Source organism: Tachypleus tridentatus, chromosome 13 (assembly GCF_004210375.1).
Source record: "Tachypleus tridentatus isolate NWPU-2018 chromosome 13, ASM421037v1, whole genome shotgun sequence".
Classification (NCBI taxonomy): domain Eukaryota; kingdom Metazoa; phylum Arthropoda; class Merostomata; order Xiphosura; family Limulidae; genus Tachypleus; species Tachypleus tridentatus.
In genome coordinates this window covers 143,726,012-143,747,579 of record NC_134837.1, presented here as the reverse complement: position 1 = coordinate 143,747,579, position 21,568 = coordinate 143,726,012, and the positions used below count along the sequence as shown (strand labels likewise).

General features: G+C 33.3%; 1 protein-coding gene across 2 annotated transcripts in view; it reads left to right on the top strand.

Annotated features, from left to right (window-relative positions):
• Window positions 1-21,568, top strand: part of LOC143237362 (uncharacterized) — a 99,557-nt gene that overhangs the window by 38,845 nt on the left and 39,144 nt on the right. Inside the window, exons 1-2 of one of the 2 annotated variants that reach the window (XM_076476525.1) lie at window positions 4,812-5,069; window positions 16,614-17,599. In XM_076476525.1, coding sequence (XP_076332640.1) covers window positions 16,652-17,599 — 948 coding nt within the window. In that variant the 5' untranslated portion in view covers window positions 4,812-5,069; window positions 16,614-16,651. Of the gene's footprint in view, window positions 1-4,811; window positions 5,070-16,613; window positions 17,600-21,568 lie in introns of those variants that run through there. The other variant, XM_076476526.1, reaches the window with a different exon arrangement.

The window sequence follows — 21,568 nt, the reverse complement described above, 5'->3', positions numbered from 1 at the left end:
AGTGTAAAATACTGTTTTACGAGATTAAACAAATCAACTTACAAAAACTACGAATAAAACCTGTAATAAAGAGAAAAGTAGCTAAGAGATATTTATAGCATTCTATGAAACGAACTGAAGCTAAGTTACGATAAAGTAAAGTAGATGTAAATATGAAGTGAAAGCAAACGTAGCTAAATACGCAAAAACGTCTGAATGCGTGTTCACAAAGTGACAAGCATATGTTTTTGAACAAATTGCACGTGCATATTTTAGATCTAAATAAATCGAGAAAGCCCATAGCAATTATATTTAGTGTAGTGTCCATTTTCTTGTTTTAGAAATTACGAGCAGGTTTAGTGCTGTTTGTGTGAAATACTTTGCAAATAAATACTAAAGTTGAAATCGAAATCCAGTCGTCACATGATGATAACAACACTGTGCCATCTTGTAGCATACTACTTGTTGCATTAAGAAGTTTTGGAGACCCGGCATGGCCAAGCGTGTTAAGGCGTGCGACTCGTACTCTGAGGATCGCGGGTTCGCATCCCCGTCGCGCCAAACATGCTCGCCCTCCCAGCTGTGGGGGCGTTGTAATGTGACGGTCAATCCCACTATTCGTTCTTGGTAAACGAGTAGCCCAAGAGTTGGCGGTGGGTGGTGATGACTAGCTGCTTTCCCTCTTGTCTTACACTACTAACTTAGAGACGGCTAGCACAGATAGTCCTCGAGTAGCTTTGTGCGAAATTTAAACAAAAACAAACAGAAGTTTTGCAAAGCAAAAAATTGGTAAACTGATTCCGAATGGAAATAAACCAATATACAATCCGGGCGATTTGAATAAAGACCTTTTTAACAACATGCGATTCGATTTATATCGTCTGATTGCAAAAAACGTTCTGAACTAACAAAAGCAAACGCATTATTTATGCAGGGTGTTCGGAAAGTCACTGTGCGCTTATATATTCAATATAGAATACAGGAGGTAAATATGAATGACAATTATAAACAATGTTGAAAGTGAACTCCGTTGGCATCAATACAGGCTTGGATCCTTCTTATTTTGTTTTTAAACACTGCTATCAGTTGCTGGCTTGAAATAGACTGAATGAATGCTGTTATCGCTGCTTTCAAAACTGAACAGTGACCTTCCGAACAACCTGTATGTAGATTATATTTCAAACATTACACAAGTTCTGCTCACTCTTATCTAGAACATAATGATGTTTAAAAGATGTTTTAGGATACTGTTCTTGTAAGTCTTTTTGTCTTAAGATTGTCTCCTTCCAACATATTTATCACGAGATCCATCACTTCAGCTAGATCACATTCACATCCACCGATTTCAGCATCAGAACGAATAACCACTGGAACATTGTCAGGAGTTAAAATTATTTAAAATGCATAAGGAAATGCATGTTTTTAAAAAATAACAGGAAGATGATGAAGTCAGATTTTCAATGAAAAAGTTACTCTTTGCTTACAGAGCAAGGAAGTTAAAATAAAAAAAATTCTAAATCGTTATAAACAATGATAAAGTTAAGTGTAACTAATTTTAAGGGACGATTTTCACTTCTTATTGTTTTTAAGTTTTTAGATCATAGAACGAAATTATTTTGTTATCAAACGCAACACTATATAATTGGTTATGTAACCTTCACCCACCACGAGCATCGAAACCTGCTTCGTTGGGGTGGGAGACTTCGGACTTAACGACAAGCCAGTAGGCTCTAAATTATTACAAACACAAAAATTTAAATTAATTGGCGTGAGGCCTAATTCATTTATTTCACATAACTGTGATACTGAAAAATAGATGGCGCAACTTTGTGTTTTTGGTTTTCCAAATGCACATATTGTCTATTTTCCCCATAACATCGTATTTGAAAATAATTCCAAAATGCTATACTTTTTTTTTTTTTTTAGATAGGATTTCTAGCACAATGTTTCAGCTATCTTAGCTAGAGTTATAGGGAAAAGAGGGCCTTCCTCCTTTGTTTGTCAGTAATTTTTTTTATCTTTCATAATAACCAATAATACAGTATTATACAAACATTAAAATCAATATATCATATGCATTTTTTGTTATTTCGCAAGCAATAATAATGCTGAAATAACTTAATATTCCTAGTTTTTCCAATAGCTGGGCTTCGAAAGTGTACAGATACAAAACCAGGATTGAGCCGTGCACGAAAAAATATTCGTTAATATAGTGGGTGCTCAGTGTACTAAGAATTTTATGTTTTATTGAATTTAACAAGTCTAGTTAAAAAATGTCATTAGTTGATACTGTCCTTAACTGCATTTCTATGGTATATCTAAACTGTTTAATATAATTTGAAAATCGTGCTTGAATTCACAGAGTGTAGCTTTAGTTTAAGTTCATAGAAGCGAAGGAAACATTTCCATCAGCAGAGCAAGGCTATTTATATGCTTATATGAATTAGACTCTTTTGAGAGGCTATAGAAGTAAGAAAACATTTTAGTTCTCTTCTACGAAAAACTATCTATTCAAAACCATCGGCTTCGGAGAAGTTATGGAGAGATGGGTAAATTATATTAAAACGATTTTGAAATCTCACCACGACATTAAGGGTCATGTCGGCCACATTCTATCTCAGGACCGCGTTCTTGACAATAACTTTTTATCGTAGTTTCCATTGCAATATACTATACCGTAAGGTTATTATGTACAAAGCGCACCTATTCGCCCTCCTGACTTTCCATAATCTACGTACTGCAAAATTAAAATGGCTTTCTAATGCCAGTTTGAACAGTGTTGCGTCCAGAAACTTGACCAGTATGTTTTCATACGAAATAATATGAATACTCTCTTTCATTCCTCAGGTGTCTGAGGTATGCGTCGGTTAAATGGATATGTCGTAAAAGCAATTACCATTTACAGCATATTCTCAAAACGTTGTAAGAAAGTGAAAGAAAAGAGAAATCAGTAAGTTTGAGAACGACCATTATTTTCCATTGCCAGTTCCGTAAAAGGAATCAAAGCAAACATAAATATTCCTTAGTTAGCCGAACTCGTGAGATATCACTGAGATAATGATAGAAAACTCTGATAACAACGATAGTACCCAACTGACGAATAAATATATTTTTACCTCTTTTTTTTTAATATTTTCCTATTGTTACCATTAAATACTCTTAGTAAGACAGATGTATTAAATTAGCTACAGTTAACTGCACATCAGTTATTTATATTAGCCATGCTATGGGAATGTCTTATATAACTTATACAAATATTGCAACAAATTCTTGAAGTCAAAGCAAATAATGCTGTAAAATTTAGTAGTCAAAGCTAATGATACTGGAAAGTTTAGTAGTCAGAACAAATGATATTGGTAACTTCGTTAGTGAGAGTATATTATATTGAAAATTGTAGTTGTAAAAGCTGATACTACTAGAAGCTAATATAGTCATTCATAGTAAATGGTACTGAAAAATTATAGAAGTCAGAGCATATGGCCTCACATATGTCGTATCTAATATATACAGTTTCTTTTTGTAGAGTTAAATAATTATTAGATGTTATGACTACCAGACTTATTTCTGCTTTGCACTAATTACGTTTTATTTGCTAAAGCTCTAAGTAATAAATACAATCACTTAGCAGCAAAGGAAGTGAAGCAAGTAGTTTCCTTATCCGTGATATCATCAGAACACAATCGTACATATAAAAATAAGTTCAACTTAATCTGTGTTTCGAATATCTAATTCTAATAGAAAGGCGCCTTTATAAGCAGGTTTATTTTTCATCATGTTCCTTTTTAGACTTTCATGATTTTTCTTAACACAAATTTCGAAAATATCATGTTTTTAAGACTTACAGTTTTATACTTTATCATAAGATATGAAAATTTGTTTAACGGAATCGTGATAATCTTGCCTTTGGATAGGACCCGGCATGGACAGATGGTTATGGCTCTCGACTTGTAACCTGAGGGTAGCAGGTTCACATTCCCGTCCCACCAAACATGCTCGTGGGGGCACTATAATGTGATGATAAATCCCATTATTCGTTGGTAAAAGAGTAGCCCATGGGTTGACGATGGGTAGTGATGAGAAGCTGTCTTCCCTCTAGTCTTGTACTGCTAAATTAGGGATGGCTAGCGCAGATAACCCTCGTGTAGTTTTGTGCTAAATTTCCAAACAAATCCCATGGCTAAACTATTCTCCTTTTAAACTTCACTTTTAGGGCACAACACAGTATATGATTTACATAGCACCTCTGTAACCATTAAAACTGCTTACAAACACAAGTTTTCCACAGGCTTTATACATTTATGTCCCCTGCTGGGACAGCGGTAAGTCTTCGGATTTACATCGTTAAAATCAAGGGTTTGATTCCCCTAGGTGGACACAACAGATAGCTCGATGTGGCTTTGCTATAACAAAACACAAACATTATACATTTATATAAACATCATTCTGCATTTCCAAGAAGTTAGCGTTTAAAATGATGAAGTGTGTTTAGTCAACTCCTAAAATTCAACATTTGAAAATGAAACAAAACTAGTATTAATTTTAAACAAACGACCCAGCGATCTGTAAAACGTTCTTCTTTCGGCAATAGCTAAAGCCCTAAAGAGCTTCTTTTTTACCGAGTCCTTTGTTGTGTTTTTCAATACTTCGTGAAAAACTGTAATTCTACTTATGATTGCCTTCATGAGAATAGAGAAAAGGTCATAAAAATCTAATTTAGATCAGTAGCGCCAACATCTGTTAAAAACGTGAAGCATAAATATTTGACTTCTCGAAATGGGCGCGCCGAGCTTGAAATACGTCAAACCAAAAGCCGTCGACATTCGCCTCGTGCGAGAGCGCGTGGGTGGAAAGCGACGTTATTGCATACACGCTGGCAGGCTGTGGACGAATTGCAGAATGCGGGGTGGTGTGTAAATATTTAATACAGAGAATGTAGTCCAAGGAGCACTTGGACCAAGGCAGAAAGCTTGGACAACAGTTGGACGATCAACTGCCACTGGTGAGAGCAAACTACATAAAAGCCAGCACCCCCTCTGGCAACAAACATTATCTCGACAAGAATTCGGTCAGTGGATAGATTTCTCCACCAAGTAAGTTTACTCATATTGTATTACGTAATAAGTTTCACTTCCATGTAGAACTGTTATTATATGAAGCGAGTTATGCATTAAGCCTTTACAATTCTTTACTTAATGAAAGATTGGACTCTTTACAACTAGTTGAAATTGTTCTTGGTGAAGTGATATTGGCTATTTACTCTTTATTGCTGTTGGTCAGCAATTCCAAGTAAAAATGCACCACAATTAAAAACACTATTTAGATGAAACAAATAGATTTAGAAATAGCAAAATAGTACAATAAAGTAATAACTGTAATAAATATATTTTATTAATAATAATCTAATTTTGTAGTTTTGAGATATTCGACTGAATATGAACATGTTTATAACAACTAAATTAATTTTATAAGAAAGTACGAGCAGTCTGCATCGCTATACGACTTTAAAAGAAACAAAATTCATAAATACTGCACGACACGAACTCTAACAGTAAATAATATTGCACTGTTTTTCGTGAAATTAGAATAAAAACTAAAAGGATTCAGACTGACGTTTAATCTGCAGAGTAAAATAAAAATAAAGCAGAACTTAAGATTTAAAAAATTAAGGAAAACACGGACAAAAGAGATATGCATGGTGAAGAAACATCTTCAGTTACCTGTAATTAAAAAATTGATATCCAAAGCCTGATAACAGAGTAAAGATACGTATATGATTAAAAACACTAGGCTAAAAAAGAATATTATCAGATAAAGCATAAAAAAGAGCCAGAATTTTTTTTTATAATGCAGGTTAAGAAATCCAAGCTAAATGGGAAAAGTCAAAGTGAAAATAAGGAAGGTTTAAAGAATTATAATCAAAGGGTTATGGAAAGTGAGAACAATAATTGGGATGATAGGGTAGGCGAAAAAAACAACAGGAGTTCTATGGAGGGTAAGAAGAACATAAATACAGCAAGAAATTATTAAAAGATACCAACAAAAAGTTGTATGAGATCTAAAAATACAGCAAGTCAAAAATCTGAAGTTAAAAAAGTTAACTTGTTGCAGCTCAAAAGCAATAGCAAAGAAATGTGGTTAAAGAGAGAAAGAAAATGGTACATAAATAACAAAATGTTTATAAAGCTTTAAAAGATAAATTAGAACTAAACTTTTATGACTAATGGTTCGAGTGTAGAGAATCGAAAGTTTCTAAAGCAATATGTCAAGTAACAATAATAAAGTATAAATCCTATATAAATTGTATAAAAGTAAGTTAAAACCTAATTACATTAAGGGATAACTTGCATAGAATATGAAATCTGGACAAAAGCAATTTTAAAAACAGTCAAGAGATATTTCGTTAATAGAAAGCTGAGTGAAATTATAAAAATAAGCAAACTAAATTAACCAAAACACTGAACAACAACAAACGGAGAAAAAAAAAACTATGAAAAGTAAGTAATAGAAATAAGAAAGATAGAACGTTTATGTCTAGGCCTCTGGAAGATATTAAGAAAGCTATATATAAAAGAAAATGTTTAGGTAGAAAGCGCGGGAAAACTTAAGCGAAGCTGTTCAAAGTAAGATGGACCGAACCTTATAAGGTTATATACATCACATGACAGAAAATAAATGTGCTAAAATTGCTTAGGGTAAAAATAATGATATAAAAGTACTTCAGAGTCACCGTAGGAAAAAATCTAAGGATTGGACAAAAAATTCTAAAAAGAAAAAGCAAAGAAAGAAATTAATAATCGTGAACAAAGTATTACTGCGACAATACAAAAACAAGATGAATATAAAAATATTATATTAATAAAACTGATAGATAATAAAATAACAGACAGTGAAAACTGGGGGATAACAGTTGAGTTGAGGAAAACTAATATAAGGTAAAAGTATAAAAAGGAACAAGAAAAACAAAACGACATTTTAAATACAAGAATGATCGTATCGAAAATTAGTTCTAACTGTAGGATGTTGTACGTAAGATTACTTGTTCAAAGAAAATATTTTTGTTAGTTGTACAGAAACAAGTTATTAATCATAATGCTAAATGTAGGGAATTTGAGGCAATTAAAATATGATATACAAGCATTATTCTTTGTTGTTGGGTTGTTTTGTTTGTAATTTTCGTACAAAGATGTACATCTGCACAAAACTATCATTAATTTTGAACTTAGAGAATAGAGGGAAACAGCGCCCACCTCCAACTGTTGGGTTGTTCTTGTCTGTTTGTGTAGCTTGATTTGGCCGTTACTCTTATAGAACATCCACGGCTGCAAAGTGTGGTGCACTGTTTGGCTACAATGGATCTCGAATAATTAACTCCCACAGCCTTAGTCCGAGTGTTATAACCATTAAGCCAAGCCCGACCAAAAAGCTGTTTTTCCTTTCTTTACTGAATTAACTATAAAGGTATATGCAAGGAAATATAAGGCTTCATGAATATGAAAAACTGACCAGCATATCACTCGTTCTTCACTTTAATGTATATTATTCTCTCTATTAAACTACTTGTAACTCGCAGGTGCTGCAACAGGTGAAAAGACGTTTATAATAATCATGGTAGACTCGATCTATTGTGTGAGGTCCGGGCTTCCATCATGTATTTGTATTAATTACCAGTTCTTACCTATTCAAGTACCCACATGTTAGCGAAGTTTCCCTGGAATCATTGGTCTATGCATGTAGAATGATAAGACTTCCGTTGTAATAATAACAGAAGTCCTTCTCCGGGTTAAAAACAGATGTTTGTTTATAGATACCAAATTCAATCAATCATTATTTCGAACAAATGTACGCACGTGGTTACCGATTGACACTCCTTCCCCTCCCACCATTACATTTATAGCATTATACCACACTAATGAAACTTACATTGATGCAGGTCATTAGCTGATGTAGCTGCTGTCATGTCATCAGTTAGAAAGTGAACGTAGCGCACTTTTATTAAACGAATTCATTAAGCATAGATCTTATTAATAAATGTGGTTATTCTTTTTATAAGTACGTTTTATTATTTGGAAAACTGCTTCTGTTTCCAGAACATGTAAACTAATATAAGTAGATACTTGACAAATAATGTTGTCTACAAAAAAAAAAAACTATGAGTTTCGCATTTCAAGTATAATCGATTGCCTTTTTAGCTTTCAAGAAATCCAATATTATTCATTGTCTTTGGGAGTAATTATGTATTTCTTTAAATTTTAGTTTCAACCAGACAAGAATTTTACGAGTTATCAAGTACAGAAAGCATAAGCTATAAGTATATAGTTTTTATAGATTGTCCTTTTTAAAAGAGCACAAACGTTTCTTCTTAAGGTTGTAATGTTATTCAGAAAATATAAAGGGTTCAGAAAAATGTCACTAAAAGATAGTTAACTGTACTCCCCAGCTAATTATACTCAACAAGCACTAATCATTTTGGATGCTGCTTCCAAACACTAAAGATTGTTTGTGTGTGTGTTAAATATTAAGCAAATCTACTCGAGTGCCGTTTTCGCAAAACGTCCCTAATTTTGAGTTATAAGCTTGAGAGAAAGAACCTAGTCGATATTATCCACTCCCAACTTTTGAGCTTCTCTTTACCAACGAATAATGTGGTTTACCATCACATTATAACGTCTCCGCGGCTGAAAGAGCAAGAATATTCGGGGAAGAGTTTCGATCTCACAACCCGCAGGTAGCGAGTCGAGCACCCTAACTACCAGGTTATTCAGGCCTAAAAACAGAATTATTTAATGATAGAATAAAATTCCATTTTGTTCGAAGGTTATCCTTCCCAGGTTATAAATTAGAGAATATATTTACCTATTGTTGCAACAACACGCACCACACTTTGGGGCAGTGAGTTTTGTAACGGATTTACTATTATATATTTAGTTTAATATCTATGTTTGTTTTAGTTAAATATATATTTAGAAATGCAAGTAACTTATATTGTCAAATGTGTATTGCGAGTGTCTCGCCTATTCTATGAAGTTGTAGAAGATTATAGCGTAAGAATCAACAATGTACTGTGTGTGTATGTAAAATACTAGTGATTGCCAGTGTTATTGCCAACTGAACATTCAAGAACCTTGCCTAAAATTTATATAGCAACGCGCCAAGAGACAGTTTTCACAATAATATTGTTGGTTTGCTACACTTAGTATACTATAACATTCGGAAGCTATAACTGTGATAAACTTTAAGTGGTCATTCCAGTTTAATAATTTAAAGCAGTTTTCAGCATATTTGAAATCTTAAATATCCTTTTTTATTGTGTAAGGCTCCCTAAATATACACCCTTTATAAACTGTTAAGCAGTGTGTACTCACTAACTCACCCTCAACAAATAAAAGTTATGTTCTTTGAAATTATTTAATTAAGTTTTATTTGTGTTATCTAACTGATATTCATGTGTTGTGTTAGTAAAGCTGAAACATAATAGATTTTCAAGTTTGAAATAACTCATTTTCGTAGTATTTAAAGATTTAAATGTGTAAACTTTTAATGTGATGTAAAATAATGCACGTGAGAATTTCTGAACTTAGTATGTGGTTCGTATGATTTATTTTACGTAATACGTTCACTTTTAAAAGCGTAAGCTCTGGCTTATGTAGTTTTAAGTTTTATATATTACAATATATAACAATTATATATAACAATAATTACTTCAAAGGTAGACGAGAATTGAAAATAACTAGTATAAGGTCAATAGAATTGTAAACTTTTAACATTTTGCCAAACTGTTAAAATAGGTATTCTCTGTGCAGTAACAGTTTTGGGTGTGACTTGCGATGGTTTGTTTGTTTTGTCTTTTTTTAATTTCGCGCAAAGCTACTCGAAGGCTATCTGCGCTAGCCGTCCCTAATTTAGCAGTGTAAGACTAGAGGCAGCTAGTCATCACCACCCACCGACAACTCTTGGGCTACTCTTTTACCAACGAATAGTGGGATTGACCGTCACATTATAACGCCCACACGGCTGAAATGGCAAGCATGTTTTGTGCGACGGGGATTCGAACTCGCGACCCTTAGATTACGAGTCGAGTGCCTTAACCCACTTGGCCATGCCAAGCCTGTGATGGTTTGAGTAAATAAGTATCACGAACTTGAGGCAGGCCTAACACATAAATTGTTAAATTAAAACCCCATGTGAGGTAAAGTAAGTTCACGTATATTACCTTGTTTTGGTGGCTTGTAAATTGTCATTAAAATCTTACATTATAATTCGAAGTTAATGTTCGAAAGTAAAATTTAAAAAGTTGTCTTTTGCAGCCTGGTTGCTGATGTTTGTAGTCAACAGAAGAAATAATAAAGTTATTAGATGGAATTATTACATGTTTAGGTCTCTGACAAACTTTAATTCTGTACCAGTCGTTTTAGATAAGAACATGTATTAGTATTTTAATGTTTTATGTCACATACATGTGACGTACTAGTATTGGTGAGTTAGTTATATAATAAAGGTCACGCACAAATATTAGTCTGTAGGTGTTACTGTATTTGAAAAGTTAGTTATTCCAAATGCATATTAGTATCATGAACTGAGATTTTTTCCTATCAGCCCTAAATTAACCACACAACTTAAATACTAACATAAATCATAAAATATTTCTGTCTATATATATGTAATATTTATTAAATAGAAAAAAATATCATTGCCATAACCAGTTCGAACTAAGACCTACCAACAAACCTTTATACAAGTCAACTCGCTCAGCTAGATTCCAGAAGGAAAAAAAACTCTTCAAGCGAATTTGGAAACATTTCGAAACCAAATAGTCGTTTGACGTCATTCTGAAATTAGTTGGCATGGATTGTTTGAATGAAAAAAAATTTTCTAAAGACGCTTTATGTTATATGGCTAAACTTTAAGTAATAAGGTTCCAGCTCAATGCTGTCAACAGTTTTAGAAGTTAGTCGTTGCCGTGATTTTCTTCATATCTATCAAAAATATCTTATGCAAATTTTGTGTCCATGCTACTATAACATGTGAAAACTTTACTTACACAAAGAGATCTTTGATGACGAAACTAGGAAGTACCTTAATTAGTTTGATACGTGAATAATACCTGCCTAGCGTCATTCTTTACATCTAGTAGGAAATGAAATATCTCTTCGTATCCCAAAATTTTTGTTTATTTATTCGATGAATTTCGCTCAAAATCACTCGAAGGCTATCTGCGCTAGCAATCCATAGTTTAGAAGTGATAGACTAGAAGAAAGGCAACTATGTCAGTACCACTCACCGCCAACTCTTAGGCTACTCTTTCACCAACGAATAGTGGAATTAACTGTAACATTAAAACGCCCCATGGCTGAAAAGGTGGACGTGTTTGGTGACGAGAACTCTCGAGCCGCAAATAACGAATCGAGCGCCCTAACTACCAATCCATGACCTAGTCCAAAACTTGACAACTTCTTTTAATTTTGTAATTGACAACTTGTCGCTGAAAATAAGAATAGAAGTTTGGTTTCCATATAACTACCTGTTATATAGCAGGTGATTCAGAAATCCATTGAGAAACAGAAAGATTTAAAAATAATTGTCAATGGTATGGAATGAGGTGTTGTCAGCTCTATCTTGTTACAAAATCATTCAGGCCCATGTCCTTCGAAACATTTATTAACCTTCACCGTACATCAGGAACGTAAATAGCAATCGTATAGATGATAATAAATTAACAATTTTAAACCCAAAAAATATGGAAATCACTTCACGATGGTAAATATAAACGATTTATCCTTTGGTCCACCTGGCTTACTCTAAACAGGATAGAAAGATTCTGGGTACGCTACTTTGTGATGTTGCACAGAGAAAGTTTTATTACACCATGTCCAATCCTACCTTATTTACTCGCTTTTTGGTGCACAAATTCGAACACTTTCAATTTCTAAAAATATTTTTTCACTTCAAAAAGTCGGGTATTAGTGTTTATCGAACTTTCTTTACACAAAGATTCACATAATTGTTTTCTTAAAATTAACAATAATTTTTATTTTACTTTCATGTAGTTGTTTGTGTTAACATTAATAATCATTCGTATCTTACTTTCATGTAGTTGTTTATGTTACCATTAATAATAATTTTTATCGTACTTTCACGTAGTCGTTTATGGAAACCTTAAATTTCATTTTTATCTTTCTGTATTTAGGTATTATTTATAAGATAAAACATTTTATTTAATACTAAATAAATTATAGTTAAACGTTCACTCCTGATGAAGACATTGTAAAAGTCGAAACATATAGAAATGTTTTTTGGATTTTAACGTTGTTTGTTATTCATTTATTATTTTTCTCGCTGTCCTTTACGCAAACATTAATTATTGGTCATGTTTATTTTACTTGTTAAGTTGTAGTTACTGTTATGTAATTACAAAGAACAGTTATTTATATACTTTTCAAAATAATTATTTTGTCACTTTTATCCTGTCATTAAAATAAACATTAACGATCATTTTTATTTTTATTTTCGTACGTTTATTAACCTAAACATTTCCATCTTAGTTTTTATAGGATAAAATTATTGGCTTCTTTCACATCAGTTTTACGTAGTTTTTGAAACGTCCATCAAATGATACCTTTATATTTATGTAATTCCTAAAATACGTTCTCTTGGTCACTGGTATTTTTGATATATGATAGTTATTAAAATAAGCGCTACTGTACACTTTTATCTTGGAATAGTTCTTAAAGCAAGAATTACTGGTCACTTTTACTTCACTGTAGTTCTTAAAATAAATACTATTGGCCACCTTTATTCGTTTCCATAGGTAGTTAAGTACACATTATGATCACTTTTACTTATTTTTTGTGTAGTTATTTAAGCAAACATTATCGATTACTTCTATATTGATATGGTTCATGTCGACTTTATAAATTTCGTAAATATTGTTATACCCCAGAAAAACAGTGGTAAGTTTACCGACTTACAACGCTGAAAGTTGGTGTTTCATTCCCTTCTATAGACACATTTGATTGCTCTATTAAAAACAAATTATCGTTGTTATCCGAAACCTTTTATCTTAATTCTAATGAAATTCTTGAAATAAAGATTTAAAGCTTGCTTTACTAATCCGTTGTAACCTTCAAATGTAAAGTTGCCTGTCAATCTTTGCGATTTTATGTAGTTATAGAAATATATTATGTTGGGCTTATATTTCACTACCATGCAGTGGGGGAAAGAAATTAACATCTTATTACCTATTTCACGTTTCACACAGTTAGTTGTTGGTCATTTACGTTTTCTGCACTTATAAAAACGAAGCTCTTTATTAAACGTAATCCATTGTACGCACTTTCTCAAATTATTTTCCTCGCATATTTGCAAAGATAAAAGTTATTAATTAAAATCTATTTTACTTTCCATACAATTTCTAAAAGTAGCATTTTTCAGACACCTTTCTCAATTTTATACAGTTTCTTAACTTAAAGATTGATAACCAGCAAAGTTAAGCTTTATATAGCAGTAAAAGTAAAGGTAATTCAAGTAAATGTCTAACTGTTCTCAAATTTCTAAACATAAATGTAATAAATGTCTGTCTATCGTGGGATTATGGCCGAAAACTCGTTTAGCAATTGGGTGTATACAACTGATATGTTAATGCAATTTCAGCCTCATGAAAGTATATATTTTATAACAGATTCAAACTGAAGTTTATCTGATATTCTTAATTCATCGTAATATAAATAATTTCAATAGTTTTCAAACTTAAATTTACTGGTTCATTCGAACGTAAAATTATATATATTAATAACTACTAACGATACATATACATTGATTTTTCTCCTACTTTGTTTCAGTGAACACAGCAGGTAACCCGATGTGGCTTTGCTAAAAGAAAACACACACACACACACCTATTTATTTTTTTATTTCACGAAAAATACTAAGCATTTCATGCTTAGAAAATATTATACAGTACTGCTGTACTCTTTTTGTATACGAATAAGAGTTATTTGTCACCTCAGTTATCCCCCGCTAGTACAGCGGTATGTCCACGAACTTACAACTCTAAAATCGGAGGTTCGATTCCCCTCGGTGGGCTCAGCAGATAGCCAGCTGTGGCTTTGCTTTAGGAAAAACACACACGTCACTTCAATTTTACTTCTTATAAAAATTAAGCTATCACTTTTTAAAATGAACCTCGTGGAGTTATGAAATTAAAGGAGTTCTCCCATATGTCACTTTTATATTGATTTGATATGTAAATGCGAAAGTGAAAACTGTCAAATATTTAACCAAGGTCTAAGAAAAATTACTATTACTGTCAATTAGTCGTTACTCATGATGCAAAATTATTTTACATTTCTAAAAAATTAACTTAATAAATGAACATCCTACATGTTTTATGAAGGTATTTAGCGGATAAAAACAAAAAGTCACAAACGTATTAAAGTGTCCATTGTGTGAACATGTTTGAATGCAAAAGCAAGTGTGATAAAATTCCTGATAGCTCTTTTATAAAACTATCACAAGAAATAAAGGATTCATATAAGTACACGAAACCTTGCCAGTTTCCTTTTGTGTGTCACCACACAGTCTATATAGAAACAAATCTGTGCCACTCGTCTTTAAGGCAGAAAAACAACACAATACTTTAATAACTTTCATATGTTGATAACGTCCACCGAGATAAAGTTATCTTTTTCCCTGTGGCATCTGTTACCTTAGAGAATCTAACATTTTCTACTAATCCCAGTTCGACAGTCTCTGGAGGCATCACTTCTTGTGTATTAGTCTTCTGTTAGTAACTATGGGAGATTTTTATGCTTCTTAACCAATACAAGTTCCATTTACTACCCGAGATTTGCGGAAAACATGAACATAAGCTTCATTCTTACAATGGTCAGAAGTAAAGCTTCGCCGTTACTTTTGGTGCCAAAGTAAGCTTTAAAAACTACTTTATAGAAGAAGAAAAAAGAAAAAAGGACTCACGGTAGCATGATTATTGCCTGTTGTGTAAGTTAAGGACTGTTCCTCCGCTAGCTTGAAATCTGTGATGTGCGCAGAAATATACGTTATCATTCTGCCAAGTTTACCCTGCGTCAGTTTCCAAGACGTATAAAAATATTGTATGGAAATTGCAGTGGGTACCTTGTTGTATATCACTATCATTTATATCTAAATTCATTCATACACGTATAATAGAACGTTTGAACAAGTTAAAAAAACAATATTGAGACGCGTAAATGGTCCGGCATGGCCAGGTAGTTAAAATTCGAACTTTCATCCCACCACTGGATCGTCAGTTCGTATACCCCATCTCATCAGATGTGCTCGCCCTTTCAGCCTACGTCAATTCCAATACGTTGGTGAAAGATTATCCCAAGAATTGATATTGAGAGGTGAGGATTCGTCTTTTTGTCTTGTACATGTAACCGCTAAATTAGGGACAGCTAGCGCAAATAGCCCTCATGTAGTTTTGCGCGAAATTCAAAAACAAACAAAAAGATCCAAGTATAATGAATTGTATGCGTATTTATTAAAAGAATATATCTAATGCAATTGTCTCTTTTTAGTTCACGATCATTTGATGTTGAATATGAACCTTAAGGATGTTTAATGTTTCAAGTAAATCTGTTTTTAACTCACGAACTCCTTATGTTTGGATGTTTGGAGCAGTGATCTTTTATGTTATGATGTCCGTGTGATCGATAAATATTTGAAGAAATATGAGACATAATGTTGGTTATTACATTTAACATTTACGGCGTTCTAGCGTTGGATGTTTAAATCAACGCTCTTTTAACTATCGGTATTTTGGTGTGGGACATTGGAACTTATATTGTTTTATCTTACGATGTCCTTAATATCCTTCAGTTGGATAGTTGAAGCTATTTTAATCCTAGATAACCTGATGTTGGATATTTGTAATTAAGTTCTTTTATTCATGATTCTTAGACCTACTTGAACATTTGTAAATATACACTAGTAAGAAACAATGTTATCAACAATTATGCACAGAAAGTTCGGAAATCATGTAAGCAAAATTGTTTGTTTCTAATTAAGTGCAAAGATACACAATAAATTATCTTTACTCACCCAACCACGGGTATCGAAACCCGGATTCTAGCGTTGTTGTAAGTCTACATATATACCGTTGTGCTACTAGGGGTAAGCAAAACTGATTAGAGAGACAAGATTCGAGCATCTGCCGTGATGGTTACAAGTTTTCTATTAAACCAATGAGGGATCACAATGTCACAAGTAAAAGACATAGATCCGAGAGGTGTTTCTATTAAACCAATGAGGGATCACAATGTCACGAGTAAACAACATAGTTCTGAGAGGTATTTCAATACATTCTGAAATATTGTTAGAGAATTTTAATAAAATTTCCTGATATCTTGTGAAAAAACACAAATTTTGTGAAACATGTATAATGATTATTTTATGTTCTCTACCATGACATTCTTAAATTGTTATCATCTCTGCAAAAACCCAGTAAATATTTTTGTTCTGCATACTGTAAACAAAAAAACAACATATTGTAACGAAACGTACAAATTTTGATTATTCTAATTTTGAAAATGTTGAAACAATTTAGTATTTAAAATGTTTTGTTTTTTATATTTTTTATAGTTTCATTTTCTTTTCAGAACGAGGGTACACTGAGTCCACCAACAAAGTGTGAAGAATGATGATCTTTCCCTGGCGTTTGAGCATTGTGACCTTTATGCTAGTCCAGACGTATGCTGATAATTCTTTTTCTCCAAAACAAGATATAACAGTACTACATCCTCGAGAATTCAATGACGGTCAAAACCCTTATAATGTCATCACTGTAGCCCGGAGGCAGGTGGAGCAAATTCCTGAGCACTTACCGAAGGTATCAGATGCAGAACCTTCGTGTGCTGAATTACGTGCTATGTGGCATAATATGCGTCGAATAGCACGACACAGCGAGATGACCAATGAAATCCCAACGATTCCTTTCTCGTTCCCTACAGATATTCTTGATTACGCTATGAGCCAGTCAAGCTTTTTCCGAAAGCACGAGTTCCCCGCTCCTCTTTCCTTCCCAACGACAAGCAATCTCAGAAATGTTCTTCTTAAAAGCCCTATTAAGGGTTCAACGTTAAACAATCCGGCAAGGAAAGAAACGTTTACCAATAACCTGTTCAGTGAGGGCGTCTCAAGTCACCACCACAACAACAACCAGTACTACGTTAACAACGGCCCTCAAAGAGACTATTCTCACGGTCGAATCAAATCCGTGAACCCTCCAGATAGATTTTCTGATATACCATTTCTCGAAGGGTCTCTGGGAGTTTTTGGTACCATGGTTCGGAGTCCAGAAGAGAAGGCGCTTTTAGAAAAGCAGCAACATCTAGGAAAGCTGTCTGAGCAGTTTGTCGAGAATGGAGGGTTTCAACCTTCTCGAATTAGCAACAAGGACTTGGGCAAAGGTTTTGGTACCTTTGGTGCTTTTGCGTCTGATATGGAACAATCAAATCCAAGCAAAAACAATTTTCAGTTTGGAACTTTTGTACATGACATGTCTTCAACTGGACAGCACTCTGCAGAAGAAGAGGAGAAAATAATTGATAGTGCAGGAGCTTTTGGTGGTATTGTCAACCCAATGGTGAGTATGAAATACCACTACAAATACTTCTAAACTAAGAATCGTTAAATGACTATTATTATGTATTTAATATTATTACATTAAACCGGTACATCTCTACCGGTTGTCTGTCATACCATTATTAGAATGTTAGTTTAGTCTCTCTAACGTTGGTAGAGCGAGAATGATTCCGATAAACTTTCTACAACACTACGGTATTTCCTTCTTTTGTAACAATAGGAGTAAAAAATATTTAGTTTCTCTTTCATAATAAAAGTTACGTTTTAAGAAAGTGAACTGGGAGAATTGAAACGACAAAACTAATGTTCTCTGATAAAAAAAATATTTTCTTGTTTAAAAAACAAATCGGCAATTTTAATTTTTGAGGAAGCAACGACCAGAATTGCTTATTAGCTGTAAAACTTCACGTACTATACTAAGCCTACTAATTATCATTAATTGCTACAGTTTATGAACGTGTGGTCATTAAAGATTCATTTTTCATGATACCTACTATGAATGACATTCAGCTTCATAGCAGTTTTGCCATGTTATTTAGACGTTTATGAAGCTGATAGCACTTAAATGAACATGGTTTGTCCATCGTTATAAACATCATATCTAAATGTCTTACCTGTAAAACAGAGAAACAACCGTGTTAAGCGGCTAAAACAGCTTATATTCAAAGTAATTAGACTCAACTGAGCGGTGAAAATGCTAACTACATATTCGCATTTACCTCCAATGTAGGAAGTTAACGTCGAGCTGTTAATATGAGTAAAGAAGATGAAGTAAAAACCACCGAAAAGGTTAATAACCCTCAGAATGTATTTTCAATTCATTACGTCCGTGCCCCTCTATTTCACTGTTAGTATAATGATTTAGTCGTAAAAGAATGTGTCAAAGCTAATATTTTGAACAGTATTTTAAAGTTTGCTTAATTAGAAGCATATCAAGCTTTTTAACTAAAATTAAAAATCTAAAAAAAAGAGTTAGTCTTTTTCATAAAAATTCAACTTCTCAACCTAATTAAGGCAAACAGCTGATTTCCATTAATTTTTACTCAATGTACCTACATTTTGTTTGTTTGTTTTAACTCTACATCCTCAACTTGAATAGCCACGATTTTATATGTGAAATGTATGATTTTAAATAAACTCAACTTTAATATAAGAATATAATACAGAAAATTCCTAGAAATTGTTTAATTCAACTGAGTAAAACCACTTATTAGTTCTTAACCTGTTGACTTCCAAGTAATTTAGCTGCTACAATACAACTCTAATGCTTCTTCATTTTGTAACTTTTTTCGTGACGCCATATTGGATCGAAAGTGAAACAATTTGTAAGTAAATCAAAGGCATGTATGGTGCTGACATTTAGCGTTGAAATTAGGCATTATTGAGAACGAATTAACTCGTCCGTGGCACTGTGTTACCGATCGGCTTGGACGAGTTATCTCGTCTACGGCACTGAACAGGTTAAAGGTTTCTGTAAACACGAATCCTCGTAGTTTTCTCATATAGTAACCAGTAACGTTCGACTGTAAAACTGTGATTTATCACCATGAATATTCTGCATTTTTGTTGAAGCACCCTCTTATAACAATCGCAATCTCATAATTCATTATAAGATATTACTATTTTAACTTTCAGGCAAGATTAGCAGTTAACATTGATTGACTGGTTATTTGGAATTAAACATAAAAATACATAATGGGTTATCTGTGCTATGCCTACCACGAGTATCGAAACATGGTTTCTAGTGGGGGAACGTCTTTTTGACCTATTGATTTATTTGTTTTTAACTTGTATGAACATCATTTCAGACCCCATGAAACTCATACTCTAATGTTGCTGTCTCTAATCAAGTAACTCGTACTCTAATGTTACTGTCTCTAATCAAGTAACTCGTACTCTAATGTTACTGTCTCTAATCAAGTAACTCGTACTCTAATGCTACTGTCTCCAATCAAGTAACTCGTACTCTAATGCTACTGTCTCTAATCAAGTAACTCGTACTCTAATGCTACTGTCTCTAATCAAGTAACTCGTACTCTAATGCTACTGTCTCTAATCAAGTAGCTCGTACTCTAATATTACTGTCTCTAATCGAGTAGCTCATATTGCTGTCTTTACAATTAAAACACTTTTTACTTTTTCTAGAAAACTGCAAGTTATTTATTCCATATTATCCCTTTTTCATTATTTATATAAGTCGAAATCAGCTATCCTGATGGTTTAGTCATTTCGAGCAAAAATTCTGGTTTGTATATCAGCCACTTAACTGATTTTACAGCAAAAGACATTTTTTGAGACACTTTGGTAAGAGTGTTAAGCAATGGGTGTTTAGCAAACTCCAACATAGTGTCTTTTTTATTCTAATCTGATCTAGGCTCATAACATCCTTTCTTAATTACTCATATAAAAAATAGTGTGTACAACAGACCCTAAATCACCGATAATTATTTTAGTTTTTACATGATAAGTTATAATCAGGTATACTTCAACTGAGGCAATTTTGTAATTCCTTGCACATGTTTTAGTCTAGCCTTAGTGGCTTTAACAAAATTCCCACATTGATAATAATAAATCTATTTAAGTTTCTGATACATTCGTAGTTTTTCAGCAACATCTCTCCAAATTTTGATCATGTTTCAGAATGCCCCTATTTCATTCTCACGTTCCTGATTTTGTTTTTCAGCTTTACCAACGTTCTCCATTTTAGTTGTGTTCTAGCGACATTTCTATCAACTGCTGGATGCGTCCTTTCATTTTCCTACTTCATTATTCGTATATTTTTTCACGTTCGTATTTCTTGCTACCTGAATACTTACATCATTGTTAAATAATCTTAAAAATGCTTTCATTTGTTGCAAGATTTTTCAAACCTATTTCTCGCACAAATTTTTACCGAATCCTTGTAAAGGCTCTAGGATATTCAAAGTTTCTAGTTCTCACTGACCTTCGTTTGTACCGCTCTGTTTTTTTGTTTGTAACCGACGGTCATAAGTACAATCCTAGTAATAAAATAGTACTCACTAAACAACTAAATTCAAAAAATGTTTAGGATCGCTTCATCTATTTGTTTTTTTTGTTACTTCTGACTTTTAGTTGATTATATGATTAACTTTTTTTATAAGTTAGTTTCATTACGGTATAATGTGGTTCATAATAAAATGCACAATAAGACGCAACATTATCGCACGGTAAAGCATTGTTTACGAGACGTTTTGTTAGCTATTCGTGAAAATAAAATACTTTGTATGCTACTCTATATTAATAATATAAAATTGGACGTCAAATTAAGATGTTCAGCTCTAAGAAAACGATTCAATGAAATTGCATCACCACTAGCTGTTACAAATTGTTCTCTCTTACTATCTCGTGTCATACGAGCTTCGACGTTGTTTGACGTGCATTCCAGATGTTGCATGTGGGCCTGTTGTTGATTGATTCTAACAAACACGTCTTTTTTGCCCTTAATATCTTCAAAATAAACCCTGAAAGCAGAAAGTTGAAGTTATCGATGGCGCAAGCTAAGAATCGCTGTTGTTATATAGATATTGTAGCAGTTGTGATTCTTTTGGACGAAAACGACTAAGCTGTCCCTCCTAGAAAGATACTTGTAACAGACAAATGACGTACCCATTCTACTCAAGTCTATAAGGAGACATGAAAAGAAATAAACAAGATGGTAAGTCCAAGTCTACATCTCCAACACGTAAAGGACTAAATATCATACAAAAATTTCATTTGACGTATGGGGCCCGGCATGGTCAAGCGTGTTAAGGCGTTCGACTCGTAATCCGAGGGTCGCAGGTTCGAATCCCGGTCGCACCAAACAGGCTCGCCCTTTCAGCAGTGGGGGCGTTATAATGTGACGGTCAATCCCACTATTCGTTGGTAAAAGAGTAGCCCAAAAGTTGGCGATGGGTAGTGATGACTAGCTGCCTTCCCTCTAGCCTTACACTGCTAAATTAGGGACGGC